This window comes from Bombina bombina, chromosome 5, assembly GCF_027579735.1.
Source record: "Bombina bombina isolate aBomBom1 chromosome 5, aBomBom1.pri, whole genome shotgun sequence".
NCBI lineage: Eukaryota > Metazoa > Chordata > Amphibia > Anura > Bombinatoridae > Bombina > Bombina bombina.
In genome coordinates, this window is record NC_069503.1 from 968321840 (window position 1) to 968347154 (window position 25315).

The 25315-nt window shown below is 40.6% G+C and overlaps 1 protein-coding gene across 2 annotated transcripts in view; it reads right to left on the bottom strand.

Annotated features, from left to right (window-relative positions):
• The window catches only part of RMDN1 (regulator of microtubule dynamics 1), a 151606-nt gene that overhangs the window by 28578 nt on the left and 97713 nt on the right, over positions 1-25315 (bottom strand). For both annotated transcript variants that reach the window (XM_053715175.1, XM_053715176.1), the window contains exons 7-8: positions 9130-9217; positions 6411-6441 (exon numbers count right to left, since the gene is read on the bottom strand). In XM_053715175.1, coding sequence (XP_053571150.1) covers positions 6411-6441; positions 9130-9217 — 119 coding nt within the window. The remainder of the gene's footprint in view (positions 1-6410; positions 6442-9129; positions 9218-25315) is intronic.

The window sequence follows — 25315 nt, forward strand, 5'->3', positions numbered from 1 at the left end:
CTGCTAAAGAGAAACATTATCATTTGTTTGCTGACAACCTGCTTAAAGGGACATTATCTTTGTTTACTTTAATCCTGCTAAAAAAGGACATTATCATTTGTTTGCTGACAACCTGCTTAAAGGGACATTATCTTTGTTTGCTTTAATCCTGCTAAAGAGGAACATTATCATTTGTTTGCTGGCAACCTGCTTAAAGGGACATTATCTTTGTTTGCTTTAGTCCTGCTAAAAAAAGGACATTATTATTTGTTTGCTGACAACCTGCTTAAAGGGACATTATCTTTGTTTGCTTTAATCCTGCTAAAAAGAGGACATTATCATTTGTTTGCTGACAACCTGCTTAAAGGGACATTATCTTTGTTTGCTTTAATTCTGCTAAAGAGAAAGATTATCATTTGTTTGCTGACAACCTGCTTAAAGGGACATTATCTTTGTTTGCTTTAATCCTGCTAAAAAAGGAACATTATATTTTGTTTATTGACAACCTGCTTAAAGGGACTTATTCTTTGTTTGCTGACAACCTGCTTAAAGGGACATTATCTTTGTTTATTGCAAACCTGCAAAAAAGGAACATTATCATTTGTTTGCTGATAACCTGCTTATTTTGTTTCCTTAGTGGGTCACGTCCTGGATATTTCTCAGTGTGCCAGCGTGTGTTTTAATTTTCACGCTAGCAGTTGGGTTAAATCCTGGACTGACTAAATACGGCTGACATTACAAACGGGCCATAAATGGACTCCACTGAATTATCCATGGCCGTGACCCACCAGGGACAATTACTGGGATCTCATGCTACCCACTTGCAATCCTTGGATTCTAAGCTGGATCAAATCACTACATTATTACAGGGCTTGGTTGCTCCTATCCCTCCCAATCCTAATCCTATTGAGGCATCTCCTCCTCCGATCCCCAACAACCAATCACAAGGACATTTGAGTCCTAGGATTCCTCTTCCAGACAAATATGACGGGAATCCTGAAGACTGTAGGGGCTTTCTGAATCAATGTCGACTTCACTTTCGTAACAGTCCTACCCTTTTTGCTACTCCCTCTTCTCGGATTACATTGCTTATTTCCTTAATGAAAGGAAGAGCTTTGGCCTGGGTATCACCTCTGTTAGAAAAAAATTATCTTATACTTCAAGATGTGGATGCTTTTCTTTCTGTTTTTTCTAACGTGTTTGACAAACCTGGAAGGTCTTCCGCTGCTGAAGCTTCTCTTTTAGACCTACGTCAGGGTGGTCAACCAGTGTCTCAATATGCCATTGAGTTCCGCACTCTTGCATCTGAAACTACTTGGAATCAGGGAGCTCTTAGAGCAGCTTTTCGCAAAGGACTTTCAGAACGTCTCAAAGATGAATTGGTGTATCGGGAACTTCCAGAATCCCTAGAAGCCTTAATAAATCTTTGCATCAGTCTTGATTCTAGATATCGTGAACGCCAACAAGAAAGAGAAAGAAATCAGAGGTCCTCAACTCGAACTCCTTTTCGTCTGGCTCCTCGTTTTTCTAACCCAGTAACGACTGCCTCTCCTTCTCCTGATCAGGCTGAACCTATGGAAGTAGGAACCATAAAATTAACAGAAACAGAGCGTTTGAGAAGACGTTCTCTTGGCCTGTGTCTATACTGTGGCCTTAAAGGGCATTTATTAAGGGATTGTCCTACCAGGCCAGTAAAAGCCAGGGCTTAACTTCTGTCCAGGGAACTGAGTTAAGCCAAAAAAGAATTCATTCCCTCTATAATAAACTCTTTGTTCCTGTAACTCTTCAATTGGGTGATAGCAAGATTCATACCCAAGCTCTTATTGATTCTGGTGCTGGAGGAGTGTTCATTGACTCCAGTTTTGTGTCTTCTCACACTAGTCCCTTACTAAGAAAGAAGTTTTCAGTTTCTGTCTCTACTGTTAGTGGAGATCCTTTGGGTTCCGGATTCATCCAGTTTACTACTATACCCATACTTTTTTCTGTCGGGGTACTTCATTGTGAGAGGATATGTTTTGATGTTATTACTACTCCTCAATTTCCCATAATCTTGGGTCTTCCTTGGCTTCAGTTGCATAATCCTACCTTTTCTTGGACCCATGGTGAACTCACCTCCTGGGGATTATCTTGCCATACTAACTGTCTTCAAGAACTTACTAAAATACCACTCACTATTGCTCTTACTACCGACACTTCTGGTCCTCTACCTATGCCTTATCAAGATTTTGTCGATGTCTTTTCTAAAAAAGAAGCAGAACGCCTTCCTCCTCACCGTTCATTTGATTGCCCTATTGATCTTCTTCCTGGGGCTCCTTATCCTTGAGGCAAGACTTACCCACTTTCAAGGCCTGAAAATGTAGCCTTGGAAGAATATATCAAAGATAATTTGGCCAGAGGATTCATTCGACCCTCCTCTTCTCCTGTAGGGTCTGGATTCTTCTTTGTGGGAAAAAAGGATGGCGGACTGCGACCTTGTATCGATTACAGAGGGTTAAATCAAATTACCATCAAGAACAGTTATCCTTTACCCCTAATTCCTGAATTATTCACATATCTTCAAGGTTCCACCATTTTTACCAAACTAGATCTTCGTGGAGCATACAACCTCATCCGTATGCGCAAGGGTGATGAATGGAAGACGGCCTTTAACACTCGATTTGGGCATTATGAGTATCTGGTCATGCCTTTTGGGCTGTGTAATGCCCCTGCTGTTTTTCAACACTTTGTGAATGAGATTTTTCGGGATTATTTGAACATTTTTGTCATCATTTACCTTAACGATATATTAATTTTTTCTCAAAACTACCAAGATCATATACATCACGTCAGGAAAGTACTTCAACGTTTAAGAGTTAACCATCTATTTGCTAAACTGGAAAAATTTTCTTTTCATCAAAGGTCCATACCCTTCTTGGGATATGTAATCTCCGAATCAGGATTTGAAATGGATCCAACTAAACTCTCTGCCATTTTGGATTGGCCTAGACCTGATTCTCTTAAAGCTCTGCAATGTTTTCTGGGTTTTGCCAGTTATTACCGGAAATTCATCAAAGGTTTTGCTACAATTACGTCACCTCTTTCGTCTCTCACCAGAAAAGGGCAAAACTGTAAAGAGTGGCCTCCTGAGGCTGTTGAAGCTTTTGACTCTCTCAAAGAAGCTTTCTCTTCTGCACCTATCCTGCGTCACCCAAATCCGGATTTTCAATTTATTCTTGAAGTGGATGCTTCTTCTGTTGCTGCTGGGGCTGTTCTTTCCCAACGTATACCTGACACAGGAAAGATTCACCCTGTGGGATTCTTCTCCAAGAAATTTTCTCCTTCTGAATTAAATTATGATGTAGGCAATAAAGAGTTGCTTGCTATTAAAATGGCCCTGGACGAATGGAGGCATTGGTTGGAAGGTACTTCTTTACCATTTACTATACTCACAGATCATAAAAACCTTCTCTATCTACAAACGGCCAAACGACTGAACTCCAGACAAGCACGTTGGTCTTTGTTCTTCTCACGTTTTCATTACAATCTGTCTTATATACCCGGTTCTAAGAACATCAAGGCTGACGCCCTTTCCAGACAATTTCAAGATACCTCAACTCCTGAGTCTGGTACCATTCTTCAACCTCATAAAGTCTTAGCCCAGTTATCAACTTCTTGGTTACATGACTTACAATCTGCTCAGAAGGATCTTCCTTTGTCTTGCAAACCTCCTGATGGCCTACTCTTTGTTCCTAAACGTCTTCGTTCCAAGATTCTATATTGGGCTCATGACAGTCCTCTCTCTGGACATCCTGGCATCAGTAACACCGCTCGGAATCTCAAGCAACATGTCTGGTGGCCTACTCTGTCTCAAGATGTTACAGATTATGTCTCAGTATGTACACAGTGTGCCAGCAATAAGACTCCTCGTCAACTTCCTTCCGGTTTGCTCCAACCGTTACCCATTCCTCATCAGCCTTGGACCCATTTATCCATGGATTTTATTACCGATCTTCCTCTTTCAGCTGGAAACAACACTATTTGGGTGGTTGTTGATAGGTTCACTAAGACAGCACACTTCATTCCTTTACCTGGTTTACCATCTGCCAAAAGACTTTCTGAACTATTTCTCTTACACATTGTGAGATTACATGGCTTCCCTCTGAATATCGTTTCGGATAGAGGGGTACAATTCGTTTCCCGGTTTTGGAGATCACTCTGCAAACACTTTGGAACAACGATCTCTTTATCTACTTCACATCATCCAGAGTCTAATGGCCAAACCGAAAGGGTTAACCAGTGCCTTGAAACGTATTTAAGGCATTATGTGGATCATAACGCACGTTACAACTCCTCTCTTCAAACCTCTCCTTTTCATGCGGCCTATGGATTTCAACCCAGAACGTTTCCTCTACACACTTCTTCCACAGAAAATCCTGCTTCTGATCTATCTGCCAGGAGGTTAACTCGTCATTGGAGGAGGATACGTCTTCTTCTTTCTAAGGCTTCTGAACGTTATAAGTTCTATTCTGATCTTCATCGAAGGAGGGCTCCCAAATATCGGCCTGGCGATAAGGTTTGGATTTCTTCACGTCATCTTCGCCTCAAGCAGCCTTCCACCAAATTGGGACCACGATATGTGGGTCCTTTCCGGATACTGGGTCAAGTATGTCCTACTGCTTACCGAATTGCTCTGCCCAAGACTCTCAAAGCCCATCCTGTATTCCACGTATCTCTTCTAAAACCTATGTTATCTAATAGGTATTCTAAACCTATGCTCAAACCTCCACCTCTTTTGATTCATGGACGACCTGAATTTGAGGTCAGTCACATTCTGGATTCCAAACTTCGTGGCAAGAGACTGTATTATCTCATTCATTGGAAAGGTTATCCTGTTATGGAACGATCCTGGGAACCTGCCCGGCAGGTAAATGCCCCTGCCTTAGTTAAGGCCTTTCACAAGTTTCACCCTACTAAGCCTGGTCCTGTCCCCCGGAGGGGTCCTTGAGGGGGGATGCTGTCATGATTCCCTCCGTTCATCGCCGTCTCGCCGAGGCTCCCGGATCTCTTCTGTGTTCTTACTTCACGTTGCCTAGCAACGTGACGCATTCTCAAACACTCCCTCTGACGTAACAGCCCTCTCTCAGCCTTTAAATCTCGGCGGGAGATTTACTCAGGGCCCGTTTGTTCTCTTTTGCCGGACCTTGTCAAAGTGAGTACTTATTTTCTGTTCCTGACCCTAACTTTCCTGACAGCTTTGTCTGAACCTCAATGCCGTTTTGGATATACTTGTCCCTTGCCTGTCTGAAGTCCTGCAATATCTGTTACTTAAAGTTTAACCTCTTGCCTACCAGACTTTGTTTGCTTTAATCCTGCTAAAGAGAAACATTATCATTTGTTTGCTGACAACCTGCTTAAAGGGACATTATCTTTGTTTGCTTTAATCCTGCTAAAAAAAGGACATTATCATTTGTTTGCTGACAACCTGCTTAAAGGGACATTATCATTGCTTGCTTTAATCCTGCTAAAGAGAAACATTATCATTTGTTTGCTGACAACCTGCTTAAAGGGACATTATCTTTGTTTGCTTTAATCCTGCTAAAAAAAGGACATTATAATTTGTTTGCTGACAACCTGCTTAAAGGGACATTATCTTTGTTTGCTTTAATCCTGCTAAAGAGGAACATTATCATTTGTTTGCTGACAACCTGCTTAAAGGGACATTATCTTTGTTTGCTTTAGTCCTGCTAAAAAAAGGACATTATCATTTGTTTGCTGACAACCTGCTTAAAGGGACACTATCTTTGTTTGCTTTAATCCTGCTAAAAAGAGGACATTATCATTTGTTTGCTGACAACCTGCTTAAAGGGACATTATCTTTGTTTGCTTTAATCCTGCTAAAAAAGGAACATTATATTTTGTTTATTGACAACCTGCTTAAAGGGACATTATCTTTGTTTATTGCAAACCTGCAAAAAAGGAACATTATCATTTGTTTGCTGATAACCTGCTTATTTTGTTTCCTGAGTGGGTCACATCCTGGATATTTCTCAGTGTGCCAGCGTGTGTTTTAATTTTCACGCTAGCAGTTGGGTTAAATCCTGGACTGACTAAATATGGCTGACACAAGGACCTACCTTTTCCTGCTCAGAGTCCTTCTACGAAAACTAGGTCTCAGAATTCACATTTATTAAGATATTTTTGATTTGTCCAAGTTAACATGTTTATACATAAAATGAGGCACCACTCATGGCTTTGTACATATTCCTCCAATGAGGATTTATTGTTGTTTAAGGTTTCTCAGACATGCCTATGTATTAGATGTATGAGTCTGGCTGTATGTCTATAGGCGTCTTGCCATGATTATTATCTGATTTTGTATGTTCTTACTACCTCAATAAAAATCATTTTAAAAAAAATAAAAAAAACGAACGTGTGTTATTTGTATTAATTACCTTCTTCAGCCATCTCGAAGTATATTAGAGCCTAAAAAGAAAAACATAAGTGGTTATTGAAAGTGGTTTTTTTTTAAATAGCAAGAGAGATCCTGATATATCCATATCCCCATATTTCACTGGTTTTCAAACCTGTCCTCAGACCTCCCTAACAGGCCACATTTTGTGGATTTCTGAATTGGAGCACAGGTGAAACAATCAGCTGATTAGTAAACATGGTTATTTTACCTGCTCTCCTCCAAGGTAATCCTGAAAACCTGGCCTGTTGGGGAGGCCTGAGGACAGGCTTGAAAACCAGTCTCATATTTGTATACACACACACACATTCCCACAAATGGGATAAAAGATTAAAGGGACATTGTACACTAGATTTTTCTTTGCATAAATGTTTTGTATATGATCCATTTATATTGCCTATCTGGGAGTGTTTTTGTAACAATGTATAGTTTTGGTTCTTTTTTTAAAACATTGTGCTGATTTTCAGACTCCTAACCAAGCCCCAAAGTGTCAGATGTATACGCTTGTTTACAGATTACTGCTGGCTCCTGTTTGTCTAATCTGTCTTTTCATATGCAGGGAAGGGGGGGGGGGGGTCTGCTCTTCCTGGTTTCCCAGCCCCTTTCGCTAGATGACCCAGACTAACCTCATCAACAGCTCTAAACTGGGAGTTTCTAAGTAAGTATTTAAAAGGTTTTATAATAAATTTTATATCAGTATCTGTGCATATTATTCTTCATAGTAGTGTTTATTACATGCAGTTATATGAAAATTGGTGTATACTGTCCTTTAAAACTTGCTATAGTGCTGGAGAGGATACAACATTTTTCTGGTGCTAAAATTGGCTGTAAAAACATTCTTCTCACTTTCTACAAAACTTTCTACTAAAGGGCATAATATGTTGTAATAAAATTAGCTTCTTTTTTTTTTCCATCGGTGTGCGAACAGTTTAAAACAGTTTTAGTTTTCATAGGGCAAGAAATACTTAGATGTTACATCTATTGATTATATTAACCTAATCCTGCAGTTTTTAGATAAGTATGTGTGCATATTCTTTTTTATAGAAGTGTCTATTATATGCAGTTATATGAAAATTTGTGTATACTGTCCCTTTAAAAGAGGATACATACTACACACATACAGAAGATACTGTCATATACATCATTTCTTGAATCCAGTCCTCACAAGCCATTTATAGGGTAGCTTTTCATAAAAGTACTGCACAGGTGATACAGTTGGCTGTTCAGTAACTAGGGTTAAAGGGCCAGCAAATAAAGTAGATTTGCATAATAAACAAATGCATGATAAAAAAGATAAAGCTATAGCATTTAGACTAAACCTCAAATGAGAAGTAGATTATTTTCTGACAAATTTCAAAATTGTGTATATTTCCACTCCTCCTGTATCATGTGACAGCCATCAGCCAATCACAAATGCATATACATATATTCTGCAAATTCTTCTTTCTCAAAAAGTATAAATATAAAAAGATTGTGCACATTTTGTTAATGGAAATAAATTGAAAAGTTGTTTAACATTGCATGCTCTATCTGAATTATCAAAGTTTAATTTTGACTTGAGTTTCCCTTTAACTAACCTGCTCTCATTCAAGGTGATTAATGTTTTAATGGGAGAGTAAACAACCTGTCCTCTTGCTATAGAACATATCAGCCAACTGCAAACATTCTAAATCAAATTAATCATGTTTGCAACAATTGTTTTTCCAATAGACAAATTGCATCCACTATTTGCTTTATTTAAAGAAGCCAATCCAGACTTGAGTCCGCAGAGAACAAGGCTAATCGCCGTCATTATATTAGTGTAAAGTGCACTGTTGTGCAGTTGTTATTTGTTGAAACCAATTTGGGAAAGATGTGTAGCAGGGTTAGCCTAGATAAGTCAGCAGAGTGCATTTCCAGCCTAAAAAATTAGAAAAGCCACAGTTTTGAGAGCTAAATTACAAAAGGGCAAAATAAAGATAGCATATTTCAATGTTTTTTTTACCACGCATAACTATATATTAAAATCTAGGTGTTCACTGTCCCTTTAATATATACCACCCCCACAGGCAGTGTTCCTTTACACTGAAAGCCTCAGTGTCATGTCCATGACTTGGCCAAGTCCAACAAGGTCTTGTTGAGTAATGATTCATAACCACAGTTTTAGTAAAATAGAAACATTAAAAAGACAGGTACATCAAAATTAAACGTTCATGACTCACACACTGTACTATTTATGTATTTTAAAAATAAAACACAGCACAAATTACAACTTTATATCAGTATCATTTCTTGGCACTCATTCTCATCTAGTATGGTATATCTAAATCTAAAGAGAGTTTAAAGGGCCAGTAAACCTAGAAAATAATGTTATATAATTCTGCACATAGTGCAGAATTATATAACATTATATTAGTGCTAGCTTTATATAACAGAATATTGCCTGTGAATTTTTATTAAAAAAGAGGGGTTTTCAGACCCGCCTTCTGTGCTCTACTGAGCAGGTCTGGTTTTCCCTCTGAGCGCATCTGGGCAGCTGTCTAGTCACAGCCCGGCCTGATCGAGCCATTACACTCAATGTAGCTCGCTCCCGCTGTCAGACAGAGCAGGTGCGAGCTGCACTGAGTGTAATGGCACTCAGTGCAGAATTATATAACATTATTTTCTAGGTTTACTGGCCCTTTAATTGTGACTTCCATGCTCCTTTAAAGCTAAACAATTACCTCCTCAAACGTGGATGATGGTGGTGTTGCAAACAACGCTGAAGCAATTTTAGTTTGATACCAAGGCAAATCGGCAAAACTGTAACACCTGCAACACAAAATAAATGATATTTGGAAATCATAATTAAATGTAAAGCTACTGGGTACTGAAATAAATCTATTGACCCCTAAACCACATTGATAATACTAAATAAAAACTATTACCCCTAAACTGCCGGCCCCCCACATCGCAAAACACTAAATTAAACTATTAACCTCTAAACCTAACCCCCCCCTTAACTTTAAAATTAAAAGTACAATATAACTACCTTAAATAAATAAAAACTTACCTGAGAAATTAAAAAAACTAAGATTAAATTATAAATTAACCTAACATTACTATTTAAAAAAATGAAATAAACTAAAAATAAAAAAACATAAATTACAAATATTAAAAAATCCTAACACTACGAAAAAAAACAAACACTAAGTTACAAAAAAACAAAACACACTAAAATTACGAAAAATAAAAAAACACTAAGATTACAAAAAAAATAATAAACTAAATTATCCAAAATAATAAAAATTAAACCTAATCTTATAGCCATATAAAAAAGGCCCTTTTAAGTGCTAGTGGTAGTTTATTGTTAGTTTAGGGGGTGTTTTTATTTTGGGGTGGTTTTTTTGTTTTTATAGGGCTATTAGTTTATGTTTAATTTTTATTATTTTGGATAATTTTGTTTATTATTTTTGTAATGTTAGTGTTTTTTTATTTTTCGTAATTTTAGTGTTTTTTGTAAGCTGTATTCAGACACTTGGATAGGAATTTCAGCTCGCATGAAGGACTCATTAGTTACTGGTGACACTGGTAAAAACGTTTTTGTTTATTCAGTGAATGATGCAATTATAACTTTTTTTGAAGGGACTAAAGGGGTCATTGTGGCTTGTTTTTGAGTTTTCTAACCCACATGGTTAATTTAGAGACACTCTAGTGTTTGTTTGTTAGGCCTCAAAACATTGAGTGAGGTGGGAGGGGCCTATTTTCGCGCCTCAGTTGTGCAGTTTCTTTTCCTCTGAGACTTCTAACTGCTTCTCCAGAGGTTCCTGCCGTGTTTGAGGGCTGTAAAAGAAGTTTTTTTCCCCACAAATTGTTCTGAAGGGCAGGTAGGAGCCACAGCAGAACTGTGGCAAAATGCTGAAAGTCTTTTTTACTGGTTTTGATGTTTTTTCAATCCGGTTTCGCCATTAAGGGGTTAATTGTTTATTTGCATAGCTGTGCAAAGTTACTAAGGCTATATGATACTACTGTAAAAATTTCGTTATGTTTACTGCTTTTTTACACTGTTTTGCAGAATTTGTGCAACTTTTTTTCTCTTAAAGGCACAGTACCGTTTTATTTCTAAGTGTTATTTACTTTGATTACAGTGTTTTCCAAGCTTGCTTGTTACATTACTAGCCTGTTTAACATGTCTGACACCAAGGAAAATCCTTTTTCAATATGTTTAGAAGCCATTGTGGAACCCCCTCTTAGAATGTGTCCCAATTGTACTGATATGTCTATAAACTATAAAGAACATATATTAGCACTTAAAAATAGAGCAATAAATGATTCTCAGTCAGAAGTAAATGAGGGTTTAGCATCTAGCTCTCCCCAAGTGTCACAACCAGTAACGCCCGCACAAGTGACGCCAAGTACCTCTAGTGCGTCAAATTCATTTATTTTACAAGACATGGCCACAGTTATGAATACAACCCTCACAGAGGTTTTATCCTGACTGCCTGGTTTTCAAGGAAAGCAGGACAGCTCTGGGTTAAGGAAAAATGCTGAGCAGTCTGACGCTTTAGTAGCCGTATCTGATATGCCCTCACAATGCTCTGAGGTAGGGGTGAGGGATTTGTTATCTGAGGGAGAAATTTCTGATTCAGGAAAGACGCTTCCTCATATTCTGATATGACGGCCTTTAAATTTAAGCTTGAACACCTCCGCTTATTGCTCAGGGAGGTATTAGCGGCTCTAGATGATTGTGACCCTATAGCAGTCCCAGAGAAATTGTGTAAGATGGATAAATACTTAGAGGTTCCTGTTTACACTGATGTTTTTTTTCCAGTCCCTAAGAGGATTGTGAATATTATTGCTAAGGAGTGGGATAGACCAGGTATTCCGTTCATTCCCCCTCCTGTTTTTAAGAAAATGTTTCCCATATCTGACACCATGCGGGACTCGTTGCAGACAGTTCCTAAGGTGGAGGGAGCTATTTCTACTCTGTCTAAGCGTACAACTATACCTATTGAAGTCAGTTGTGCTTTCAAAGATCCTGTAGATAAAAAATTAGAGGGTCTCCTGAAGAAATTTTTTGTTCATCAAGGTTTTCTTCTTCAACCTATTGCGTGCATTGTTCCTGCAACTACTGCAGCTGCTTTCTGGTTAGAGGCTCTTCAGATGGAGACTCCATTAGAAGAAATTTTGGACAGAATTAAGGCCCTTAAATTGGCTAATTCTTTTATTACAGATGCCGCTTTTCAACTGGCTAAATTAGCGGCAAAGAATTCAGGTTTTGCCATTTTAGCATGAAGGCATTATGGCTTAAATCATGGTCTGCTGATGTGTCATCTAAAACTAAACTTTTGAACATCCCTTTCAAAGGAAAGACCCTATTCGGGCCTGAATTGAAAGAGATTATTTCAGACATCACTGGAGGGAAAGGTCATGCCCTCCCTCAGGATAGATCAAATAAGATGAGGACCAAACAAAATAATTTTCGTTCCTTTTGGAATTTCAAGAGTGGTCCAGCTTCAGCTTCCTCTGCTGCAAAGCAAGAGGGGAATTTTTCCCAATCCAAGTCAGTCTGGAGACTTAACCAGGCTTGGGTAAACAGGCCAAGAAGCCTGCAGCTGCCTCTAAGACAGCATGAAGGGGTAGCCCCCGATCCAGGACCGGATCTAGTAGGGGGCAGACTCTCTCTCTTCGCTCAGGCTTGAGCAAGAGATGTTCCCGATCCCTGGGTTTTAGAAATTGTGTCCCAGGGATATTTTCTGGAATTCAAAGGCTCTCTTAAAAGGGGGACTTTTCACATTTCTCGATTGTCTGTAAACAGACAAAGAGAGAGGCGTTCTTACGCTGTGTAGAAGACCTACATACCATGGGGGTGATCCGCCCAGTCCCAAAAGAGGAACAGGGGCTAGGTTTTTACTCAAACCTGTTTGTGGTTTCCAAAAAAGAGGGAACTTTCAGTTCAATCTTGGATCTCAACATTCTAAATAAGTTCCTCAAAGTTCCATCATTCAAGATGGAGACTATTCGGTCTATTCTACCTCTGATCCAGGAGGGTCAATATATGACCACCGTGGACTTAATGGATGCGTATCTACACATCCCTATTCACAGAATTTTCACAAGGGTGCTAGGGTCCCTTCTGGCGGTTCTATGACCACGGGGCATAGCAGTGGCGCCTTATCTAGACGACATCTTATTTCAGGCGTCAACTTTCCAGCTATCCAAGTCTCACACGGACATTGTGTTGGCCTTTCTGAGATCTCACGGGTGGAAGGTGAACATAAAAAAAAAAGTTCTGTCTTCCCTCTTATAAGAGTTTCCTTCCTAGGGACTCTGATAGACTCGGTAGAAATGAAAATATTTCTGATGGGGGTCAGAAAATCAAAGCTCTTAACCAGTTGCCGAGCTATTCATTCCATTCCTCGGCCATCAGTGGCTCAGTATATGAAGGTAATCGGACTCATGGTAGCGGCAATGGACATAGTTCCTTTTGCCCGCCTACACCTCAGACCACTACATCTATGCATGCTCAAACAGTGGAATGGGGATTATGCAGATTTGTCTCCTCATCTGTATCTGGACCAGGAGACCAGAGATTCTCTTCTCTGGTGGTTGTCTCATGACCACCTGTCTCAGGGAATGTGTTTCCGCAGGCCAGAGTGGCTCAGTGGCTCATTGTAATGACAGATACCAGCCTTCTAGGCTGGGATGCAGTCTGGAACTCCCTGAAAGCACAGGGCTTATGGTCTCGGGAGGAATCTCTTCTCCCGATAAATATTCTAGAACTAAGAGCAATATTCAATGCGCTTCAGGCGTGGCCTCAGCTTGCTGTGGCCAAATTCATCAGGTTTCAGTCGGACAACATCACAACTGTAGCTTATATCAATCATCAAGGAGGAACAAGGAGTTCTCTAGCGATGATGGAGGTAACCAAAATAATCCGATGGGCAGAGGATCACTCTTGCCATCTCTCAGCAATCCACATCCCAGGAGTAGAGAACTGGGAGGCGGATTTCCTAAGTCGTTAGACTTTTCATCTGGGGGAGTGGGAACTCCATCCGGAGGTATTTGCCCAGCTGATTCAGCTATGGGGCACACCAGAATTGGATCTGATGGCGTCCCGTCAGAATGCCAAACTTTCTCGTTACGGGTCCAGGTCCCGGGATCCCAAAGCGGCACTGATAGATGCTCTAGCAGTGCCTTGGTCCTTCAATCTGCCCTATGTATTTCCTCTCCTTCTACGTCAGGCGAGAGCTTTGGTGATTCTGATAGCACCTGCGTGGCCACGCAGGACTTGGTATGCAGACCTAGTAGACATGTCCTCGGTTCTACCATGGACTCTGCCAATGAGGCAGGACCTTCTAATCTAAGGTCTGTTCACGCATCCAAATCTAATTTCTCTGCGCCTGACTGCTTGGAGATTGAACGCCTGATTCTATCAAAGCGTGGTTTCTCTGAGTCGGTCATTGATACCCTGATTCAGGCTAGAAAGCCTGTCACCAGGAAGATCTATCATAAGATTTGGCTCAAATATCTTTATTGGTGTGAATCCAAAGGTTACTCGTGGAGTAAGATTAGGATTCCTAGAATATTGTCTTTTCTCCAAGAAGGTTTGGAGAAGGGATTATCAGCTAGTTCCTTATAAGGAAAGTTCTTCAAGGGGTTCCGTTTGAACCTATGCATTTCATGGATATTAAGCTTCTATCTTGGAAAGTTTTGTTTTTAGTAGCTATCTCTTCGGCTCGAAGAGTTTCTGAGCTATATGCTTTACAGTGTGATTCCACCAAACCTGGGTTTCTACCTAAGGTTGTTTCTTATAAGAATATCAATCAAGAGATTGTTGTTCCTTCACTGTGTCCTAATCCTTCTTCAAAGAAGGAACGTCTTTTGCATAATCTTGATGTGGTTCGTGCTTTAAAGTTCTACTTACAAGCAACTAAAGATTTCCGTCAAACATCTTCATTGTTTGTTGTTTATTCTGGTAAGCGGAGAGGTCAGAAGGCTACAGCTACCTCTCTTTCCTTTTGGCTGAAAAGCATCATCCGTTTGGCTTATGAGACTGCTGGCCAACAGTCTCCTGAAAGAATTACTGCTCATTCTACTAGAGCTGTGGCTTCCACATGGCTTTTAAAAATGAGGCTTCTGTTAAACAGATTTGTAATGCGGCGACTTGGTCTTCGTTTCATACTTTTTCCAAATTTTACAAATTTGATGCTTTTGCTTCTTCGGAGGCTATTTTTGGGAGAAAGGTTCTACAAGCAGTGGTGCCTTCCGTTTTAGGTCCCTGTCTTGTCCCTCCCTTCATCCGTGTCCTAAAGCTTTGGTATTGGTATCCCACAAGTAAGGATGAATCCATGGACTCGATACCTATTACAAGAGAAAACATAATTTATGCTTACCTGATAAATTTATTTCTCTTGTGATGTATTGAGTCCACGGCCCGCCCTGTTAATTAAGACAGGCATATATATTTTTATTTTTAAACTTTCAGTCACCACTGCACCCTATAGTTTCTCCTTTTTCTTCCTAGCCTTCGGTCGAATGACTGGGGGGTGGAGATAAGGGGGGAGCTATATAGGCAGCTCTGCTGTGGGTGCTCTCTCTGCCACTTCCTGTAGGGGAGGAGAATATCCCACAAGTAAGGATGAATCCGTGGACTCGATACATCACAAGAGAAATAAATTTATCAGGTAAGCATAAATTATGTTTTTAGTAGTAGCGATGTAAGGGGCCGGCGGTTTACAGGTTAATACTTTAGCGTTGGCGATGTGGGGGGTCGGCGGTTTAGAGGTAAATATGTTTATTTAGTGTAGGCGATGTCAGAGGGCGGCGGTTTATGGGGTTAATAACTTTAATTAGTGTCGGCGATGTCTAGGGGTGGCGGATTAGGGGTATTTAGACTAGGGTTTTATGTTAGGATGTTAGATTTCTATATAACTTTCTTTTCCCATAGACATCAATGGGGACTGCGTTATAGCGATCGCCATTCCGCGATCGCAGGTGTTTGTTTTTTTCTAACACTTTCTCTTCATTGATGTCTATGGGGGAGCACAAGCAAGTCAAGTCAGGCCTTGGGTTTTGTGCAGTATTGAGCTTATCGCACCACATCACACAACAAAAGATTTTTCAGTAAATTGTATTGGCAGCGCTAAGGAGAGTGCGATACCGCTATTTTTTTTGCGTTATTTACACACCCGGTTTAGCGCATAACTTGAAATCTTGCTAAATGTCTCTTGTAAATTGAATATAATCTCTTAGTAAATCTCCTTTATGGGTTTTAGAATATGTGCAATTATATTCAATTTATCAATCCTCTGTCAAATAGCAGATACAGAAGTTTTTTTACCTACAAAAGAGTGTGGTACTTTTTGCATCTATCTGAATTCTTAACATTCTGAATAAATCAATTTTTTTTCTATTTAAGATATAAGTTGTTTACTTTATTAGTCACTGAACACTAACATGGTGGCAGCAGCTGTGCAGAGATGAATAACCCATTTTTTTACTACAATCATTTACTTGCATGGATTTTTGCCTGGAATTTTATCTGCTTGATCTGTTTTGGACCTTGGCTTGATCTCAGCCTTTTTATTTTATTACTGTTGATTGTACTATTTCTGCTGGATTGTAATTGACTTCAGCCTGTTCCTGATTATTATCCTGCTCTTGATTTCATTCCTATCTTAACTGTAAGTTGTTGACCCGGATGACTCTGGCTTCTAGATATCCCTTAATTGGTGGTCATGTCTCTGGCCTTGTCCAGAGAGTAAACAGTGTATATACACTCCACTTATGGGTCTATTCCTGGACAGACAATTGCTGCATTTAGGTATGTGACAATAACTTTATCTATTTGTTCTAGTCAAAATTAAACTTTCATGATTCAGAAAGGGCATGCAATTTTTTATTATTTAAAATATTTGTATTGAGGTTATGAACAGTAAATACATACATGAAACGTCCATATGAACTTATAACATAGTTTTAAAATACAAGTAGATATCATGAGAAGCTTCTAAATAAATTTGGACAAACATCCAGGAAACCTCATTTTTTAAGTAATAGGGTATGATCCCCAAATTACACATAGGGCCACTCTTGGGTCCTCAAGTCTTAATCTATATACACAATAGGGAGGGGAGTTGGCTTATTGATGTGGCCACTTTTGGGCCTTAGGATATTAGTGAGCAAATTAAATGCTATGTAAAATTGTAGTAGAATACAGTAAGGTGACTAAATGGTAGCATCTAAATACTGTACAAAATATAGAGTAGGATGATTTAAGTATTTTGGTCTCCCCCGAATATACAGGATAACTCTTGTATCCATAAAAGGCATAAGAAATGTGAGGGGAAGGTGATAATACCTGAACGGAGGAGGTCTACACTGTATTAGGGGAATCTATATAAAGGTAATTTATTTAAAAGCAAGATAGACATAGGCAACTTTTTTTGTGTGAAGCTGGAGCGGTAGGAGACGTCAAGAATGTATATAGGTACAGCATATCTAAGTGCTTATACGTATGTGACTACCTCCATATTGGGCTTGTTAGACTTGGGTAAATAATGGATACACCTATGTGGCAAATTCAACTAGTAAGGCAAATGGATTATAGTGTCACTGGTGGGGTAGAGAATTGATACGTACAGATAAGACATACACATGAAACAGAAACTTTCTGCTCAAGACAATATAAAACCTCTAAACCTAAGTAAACTGTAAATAGAGGATAATGACTTTAAATTATCTGGCATACAAAAAAAAAGCAATAAAAATAATGTACATAACCTCCAGAACATACGACTTATTCAAAGAGTCCCATGTATCAGACTGAACATATCCAGTTACCACTCGCTGCTAGTAGTTACCAGTAGGGAGGCATAGATAAAAGAGCAAGTCTACATACAACTAAGAATAATAATTTTCTATTTATACTTCTCGTCTCTCACAAGCATACCTAAAATCTGGTCATCAGATATTACAACAACGCCATCACATAGAGATCTGCAGCTTACCAGTGACTAAATAATCAATTATAAAATAAGCTCGCTAACACAAATATAGCTACGAGTCCAACAAGCAGTGTAAATAAGCTTTTATAAAAAATATGGAAAGAGTCATTAATAGTTATAAGGGGAAAGGGTATTGTCCCATCTCATAATGTGTACCAGTTTAACCGACTCCTGTTCTTCTAGTAGATATGTCCTCACATTGAATCGGAAGGTCCTCAGTGCTCACTGAGGGGTAATCACCGTCCTTGGGCTGAGAGGTAGTCTGCCCAGCTTGGGCGTTATTAAAACAGTGAGCCGGTCTCACGGCTAATCTAGTTGTGGTCTCCAGTGGCACCGGGCCCCAACAAGCAAGGCAGGACAGTGCCTTTCCTTCATCCAAGACCAGTAGCATGTGCAGGCAATCCGCAGCATCCAGATAGGTAGTATTCGCTACCGGCATCTTCTCACTCACGCAAGGCCATGTGGGGTACAGTGTCCCATTCAACCGCTGGCTCTCCCGGTCCACGCAGTCTTCTCGGACAATATCTCCAATGTGGGTCACCTCCTGTCTGTGTACAAACTCGGCTTCCCAGAGTGAAGGGCCAGCCGCATCCCCACACCCAGAGTCAGCACGTAATAGGTAGAGACCTGCGCAGAACTCCAACAGTGCAAGGTCCGATTGATCCTCCAAGTTTGATTGTCCAGAACATGAGGACAGGGGTGATTGCTGCACTGGTAATATGGCGTCTCCCTCTACTCCCCCTGTAGGAGTATTGCACTGCGTTACCATAGTCTTAGCAAGGCATGAGAGGCTGACAAATTTTGCGAACATTTTTTGCTCAAACTCCTCTAGACACTTTTGTATGGTTAAGTAGACTTCCTCCTGAAAAACAGCCATACTGAGGCTGCACTACCCGGGTTGTTAGGAGCTCTATATACAGGCCGCCGCCTAGAGTCGTAACAGTCCGGATCTAAGCTGGACAGTCATACACACAGCAAATATTGATATTGAACTCCTCAGTGAGAGATAAGGTTTCCGAATATGAGAGATAAGGTTTCCGAATATGTAGTTGGATGACATAGATGCTGCCAAAATCCATAATTAATCGGCGGATTATTATGTTCTCGTCTCCAGTCTTAGATATTGCGACCATGCGTGATCGCTGCCCAGACACGCCCCCAAGGGCATGCAATTTTAAACATTTCAATTTACTTTTATCATCAAATGTGTTTTGTTCTCTTGTTATTCTTAGTTGAAAGCTAAACCTAGGTAGGATCATATGCTAACTTCTAAGTCTTTTAAGGCCGCCTTTTATCTGAATGCATTTTATAGTTTTTTTCACAGCTAGAGGGCATTAGTTATTATGTGACATATAGATAACATTGTGCTCATGCACATGGAGTAACCTAGGATTAAGCACTGATTGGCTAAATTGCAAGTCTGTCAAAAGAACTGAAATAAGGGGGCAGTCTTCAAAGGCTTAGATACAAGGTAATCACAGAGGTAAAAAGTATATTAATATAACCGTCTTGGTTATGCACAACTGAGGAATGGGTACTAAAGGGATTATCTATCTTTTTAAACGATAACAATTCTGGAGTAGACTGTCCCTTTAAACAATTTCCAGTCTTTAGACCACTGCTTCATAACTGGTGTTTCTGGCGCTCGCCAGAAACACGGCCCTTCAGGCTCCGTTCAGAGCTTGATAAATGGGCCCCATAGGGTCAGATGTTAAAAGGATCACAAGATATGCAAGAAATGCCTATTTCAGTCTTGCAATCTATTTGCAGAGCGATAGGTTATAAAAAAATTGAGCTGGGCTGAGCCTCGCTGTACAGGCAAATAGCAATGTGCGTTCTGTAGGAAACAATAGTGATCGCTGTTTATGCAACAATGCACCAACATCACCAGTAAATGTGTATCTTGTGAGTGCGGAGGGGCGTGTTTACATAACATATAATGTTAAATAAATGTAAAAAAAGGCTTCTTTTTAGCAACAGTTCAAATGATGGATATGCAAACTAAGTTTTACAGTGCATTCAGTAGATTTCTTATAATTGCTAATGGCGAGACAGGTATGTGTGAAAAAGTGCAGATGACAGACATTGTTTACAACATTAGAAACTCCTGGCAATGTCTAAAATACTGATTACTCCCATGGAATGACCATGGAACACCTATATATTTGATATGTATGGGATCACAATTGTTAATAAAGAAAAAAAAAACTTTGGTAAGAAACCTATAGGAGCTGGGGGATTATGGGTATATTGTGCATGTGTATATGGTGTGTTATATGTATGCATTGTCCTGTAAAATATGATAAGTTCACTATTCAGTCGCACTATGTGTTCTATTAAAAAAAAAAACATAATTTATGCTTACCTGATAAATTCCTTTTTTCCTGTAGTGTAGTCAGTCCACGGGTCATCCATTACTTATGGGATATTAACTCCTCCCTAACAGGAAGTGCAAGAGGATCACCCAAGCAGAGCTGCTATATAGCTCCTCCCCTCTACGTCATACCCAGTCATTCGACCGAAAACCAAACGAGAAAGGAGAAACTATAGGGTGCAGTGGTGACTGGAGTATAATTTAAAATTTTAGACCTGCCATAAAAAACAGGGTGGGCCGTGGACTGACTACACTACAGGAGAAAGGAATTTATCAGGTAAGCATAAATTATGTTTTCTCCTGTTAAGTGTAGTCAGTCCACGGGTCATCCATTACTTATGGGATACCAATACCAAAGCTAAAAGTACACGGATGACGGGAGGGACAGGCAGGATCTTTACACGGAAGGAACCACTGCCTGAAGAACCTTTCTCCCAAAAACAGCCTCAGAAGAAGCAAAAGTGTCAAATTTGTAAAATTTGGAAAAAGTATGAAGAGAAGACCAAGTTGCAGCCTTGCAAATCTGTTCAACAGAGGCCCACGTGGAAGCCACAGCTCTAGTGGAATGAGCTGTAATTCTTTCAGGAGGCTGCTGTCCAGCAGTCTCATAGGCTAAACGTATTATGCTACGAAGCCAGAAAAAGAGAGAGGTAGCAGAAGCTTTCTGACCTCTCCTCTGACCAGAATAAACGACAAACAGGGAAGAAGTTTGGCGAAAATCTTTAGTTGCTTGTAAATAAAATTTTAGGGCACGGACAACGTCCAGATTGTGTAGAAGTCGTTCCTTCTTCGAAGAAGGGTTAGGACACAATGAAGGAACAACAATCTCTTGATTGATATTCTTGTTAGTGACTACCTTAGGTAAGAACCCAGGTTTAGTACGCAGAACTACCTTGTCTGAATGAAAAATCAGATAAGGAGAATCACAATGTAAGGCCGATAACTCAGAGACTCTTCGAGCCGAGGAAATAGCCATTAAAAACAGAACTTTCCAAGATAACAGCTTGATATCAATGGAATGAAGGGGTTCAAACGGAACACCCTGCAAAACGTTAAGAACTAAGTTTAAGCTCCACGGTGGAGCAACAGTCTTAAACACAGGCTTAATCCTGGCCAAAGCCTGACAAAAGGCCTGAACGTCTGGAACTTCTGACAAACGTTTGTGCAAAAGGATTGACAGAGCTGAGATCTGTCCCTTTAAAGAACTAGCAGATAAACCCTTTTCTAAACCTTCTTGTAGAAAAGACAATATCCTAGGAATCCTAACCTTACTCCATGAGTAACTCTTGGATTCGCACCAATGTAAGTATTTACGCCATATTTTATGGTAAATTTTCCTGGTAACAGGTTTCCTAGCCTGTATTAAGGTATCAATTACTGACTCAGAAAATCCACGCTTTGATAGAATCAAGCGTTCAATCTCCATGCAGTCAGCTTCAGAGAAATTAGATTTTGATGTTTGAAAGGACCCTGAATTAGAAGGTCCTGTCTCAGAGGCAGAGACCATGGAGGACAGGACGACATGTCCACTAGATCTGCATACCAGGTCCTGCGTGGCCACGCAGGCGCTATTAAAATCACTGATGCTCTCTCCTGTTTGATCCTGGCAATCAATCGAGGAAGCATCGGGAAGGGTGGAAACACATAAGCTATCTTGAAGTTCCAAGGTGCTGTCAGAGCATCTATCAGAACCGCTCCCGGGTCCCTGGACCTGGACCCGTAACAAGGAAGCTTGGCGTTCTGGCGAGACGCCATGAGATCCATATCTGGTTTGCCCCAACGCCGAAGTATTTGGGCAAAGACCTCCGGATGAAGTTCCCACTCCCCCGGATGAAAAGTCTGGCGACTTAGGAAATCCGCCTCCCAGTTCTCCACGCCTGGGATGTGGATCGCTGATAGGTGGCAAGAGTGAGACTCTGCCCAGAGAATTATCTTTGAGACTTCCATCATCGCTAGGGAACTCCTTGTCCCTCCTTGATGGTTGATGTAAGCCACAGTCGTGATGTTGTCCGACTGAAACCTGATGAACCTCAGAGATGCTAGCTGAGGCCAAGCTAGAAGGGCATTGAAAACTGCTCTTAATTCCAGAATGTTTATGGGAAGGAGACTCTCCTCCTGAGTCCATGATCCCTGAGACTTCAGGGAATTCCAGACAGCGCCCCAACCTAGCAGGCTGGCGTCTGTTGTTACAATCGTCCAATCTGGTCTGTTGAAGGGCATCCCCTTGGACAGATGTAGCCGAGAGAGACACCATAGAAGAGAATTTCTGGTCTCTTGATCCAGATTCAGCATGGGGGACAAATCTGAGTAATCCCCATTCCACTGACTTAGCATGCACAACTGCAGTGGTCTGAGATGCAGGTGTGCAAAGGGAACTATGTCCATTGCCGCTACCATTAAACCGATTACCTCCATGCATTGAGCCACTGACGGGTGTGGAATGGAATGAAGGACACGGCAAGCATTTAGGAGTTTTGTTAACCTGTCCTCTGTCAGGTAAATTTTCATTTCTACCGAATCTATAAGAGTCCCTAAGAAGGGAACTCTTGTGAGTGGCAATAGCGAACTCTTTCCTTCGTTCACCTTCCCCCCATGTAACCTTAGAAATGCCAGTACTAACTCTGTATGAGACTTGGCAGCTTGGAAACTTGATGCTTGTATCAGAATGTCGTCTAGGTACGGAGCTACCGATATTCCTCGCGGTCTTAGTACCGCCAGAAGAGAACCCAGAACCTTTGTGAAGATTCTTGGAGCAGTAGCTAACCCGAAGGGAAGAGCTACAAACTGGTAATGCCTGTCTAGAAAGGCAAACCTTAGGTACCGGTAATGATCCTTGTGAATCGGTATGTGAAGGTACGCATCCTTTAAATCCACTGTGGTCATGTACTGACCCTTTTGGATCATGGGTAAGATTGTCCTAATAGTTTCCATTTTGAACGATGGAACTCTTAGGAATTTGTTTAGGATCTTTAAGTCCAAGATTGGTCTGAAGGTTCCTTCTTTCTTGGGAACCACAAACAGATTTGAGTAAAACCCTTGTCCGTGTTCTGACCGCGGAACCGGTTGGATCACTCCCATTAGTAAAAGATCTTGTACACAGCGTAGAAACGCCTCTTTCTTTATCTGGTTTGTTGACAACCTTGAAAGATGAAATCTCCCTTTTGGAGGAGAAGCTTTGAAGTCCAGAAGATATCCCTGAGATATGATCTCTAACGCCCAGGGATCCTGGACATCTCTTGCCCAAGCCTGGGCGAAGAGAGAAAGTCTGCCCCCCACTAGATCCGTTTCCGGATCGGGGGCCCTCACTTCATGCTGTCTTAGGGGCAGCAGCAGGTTTTCTGGCCTGCTTGCCCTTGTTCCAGGTCTGGTTAGGTTTCCAGCCCTGTCTGTAGCGAGCAACAGTTCCTTCCTGTTTTGGAGCGGAGGAAGTTGATGCTGCTCCTGCCTTGAAGTTGCGAAAGGCACGAAAATTAGAATGTCTAGCCCTTGGTTTGGCTCTGTCTTGAGGTAGGGCATGTCCCTTACCTCCAGTAATGTCAGCGATAATATCTTTCAAACCGGGCCCGAATAAGGTCTGCCCCTTGAAAGGTATGTTAAGCAATTTAGATTTAGAAGTCACATCAGCTGACCAGGATTTAAGCCACAGCGCTCTGCGCGCCTGAATGGCGAATCCGGAGTTCTTAGCCGTAAGTTTAGTTAAATGTACCACGGCATCAGAAATAAATGAATTAGCTAGCTTAAGGACTCTAAGCTTGTCTGTAATCTCATCCAATGTAGCTGAGCAAATGGTCTCTTCCAGAGACTCAAACCAGAATGCCGCCGCAGCCGTGACAGGTGCAATGCATGCAAGGGGTTGCAATATAAAACCTTGTTGAACAAACATTTTCTTAAGGTAACCCTCTAACTTTTTATCCATTGGATCTGAAAAAGCACAGCTATCCTCCACCGGGATAGTGGTACGCTTAGCTAAAGTAGAAACTGCTCCCTCCACCTTAGGGACCGTCTGCCATAAGTCCCGTGTGGTGGCGTCTATTGGAAACATTTTTCTAAATATAGGAGGGGGTGAGAAGGGCACACCGGGTCTATCCCACTCCTTGTTAACAATTTCTGTAAGCCTTTTAGGTATAGGAAAAACGTCAGTACACGTCGGTACCGCAAAATATTTATCCAGCCTACATATTTTCTCTGGGATTGCAACCGTGTTACAATCATTCAAAGCCGCTAATACCTCATCTAGTAACACACGGAGGTTCTCAAGCTTAAATTTAAAATTTGAAATGTCTGAATCCAGTTTATTTGGATCAGATCCGTCACCCACAGAATGAAGCTCTCCGTCTTCATGTTCTGCAAATTGTGACGCAGTATCAGACATGGCCCTAGTATTTTCAGCGCACTCTGTTCTCACTCCAGAGTGGTCGCGTTTACCCCTAAGTTCTGGCAATTTAGATAAAACTTCAGTCATAACATTAGCCATGTCTTGCAAGGTGATTTGTAATGGCCGCCCTGATGTACTTGGCGTCACAATATCACGCACCTCCTGAGCGGGAGATGCAGGTACTGACACGTGAGGAGAGTTAGTCGGCATAACTTCCCCCTCGTTGTCTGGTGAAATTTTCTTTACATGTACAGATTGGCTTTTACTTAAAGTAGCATCAATGCAATTAGTACACAAATTTCTATTGGGCTCCACATTGGCCTTTGAACATATTGCACAAAGAGATTCCTCTGTGTCAGACATGTTTAAACAAACTAGCAATTAAACCAGCAAGCTTGGAAATACTTTTCAAATAATTTACAAGCAATATAAAAAACGTTACTGTGCCTTTAAGAAGCACACAAAAAAACTGTCACAGTTGAAATAACATGAACCGGATTAGTTATAGAAACCAAATTTTCACATTAAATTTATTAATTTAGCAAAGGATTGCACCCACTAGCAAATGAATGATTAACCCCTTAATACCAAAAAACGGATAACAATAAAATATATACGTTTTTATCACAGTCAAAGCACAGTCTCACAGGTCTGCTGTGAGTGATTACCTCCCTCAAAACTAGTTTTGGAGACCCCTGAGCTCTGTAGAGACGTCCTGGATCATGCAGGGAGAACAGGAAGACTTGTGACTGAATTTTTACTGCGCAGTAAAAGCGCCAAAATAGGCCCCTCCCACTCAAACTACAACAGTGGGGAAGCTCAGTAAACTGATTTTATTCAAAACAAACGACAGCCATGTGGAAAATAAAGCCCAAATAAAATTTTCACCAAGTACCTCATAGAAAAAACGATTAACATGCCAGTAAACGTTTTAAATATAAATATATGAGATGTTAATAAAAAGCCTGTTGCTAGTCGCTTTCACTGCAGAGAGGCTATAAGTTATATATATATATACAGTATTTTCTTAGTGAAGTGCCATTCCCCAGAAATACTTCAGTGCAAGCATACACACATATCAGCCTGATACCAGTTACTACTACTGCATTTAAGGCTGTACTTACATTACACCGGTATTAGCAGTATTTTCTCAGTCAATTCCATTCCTTAGA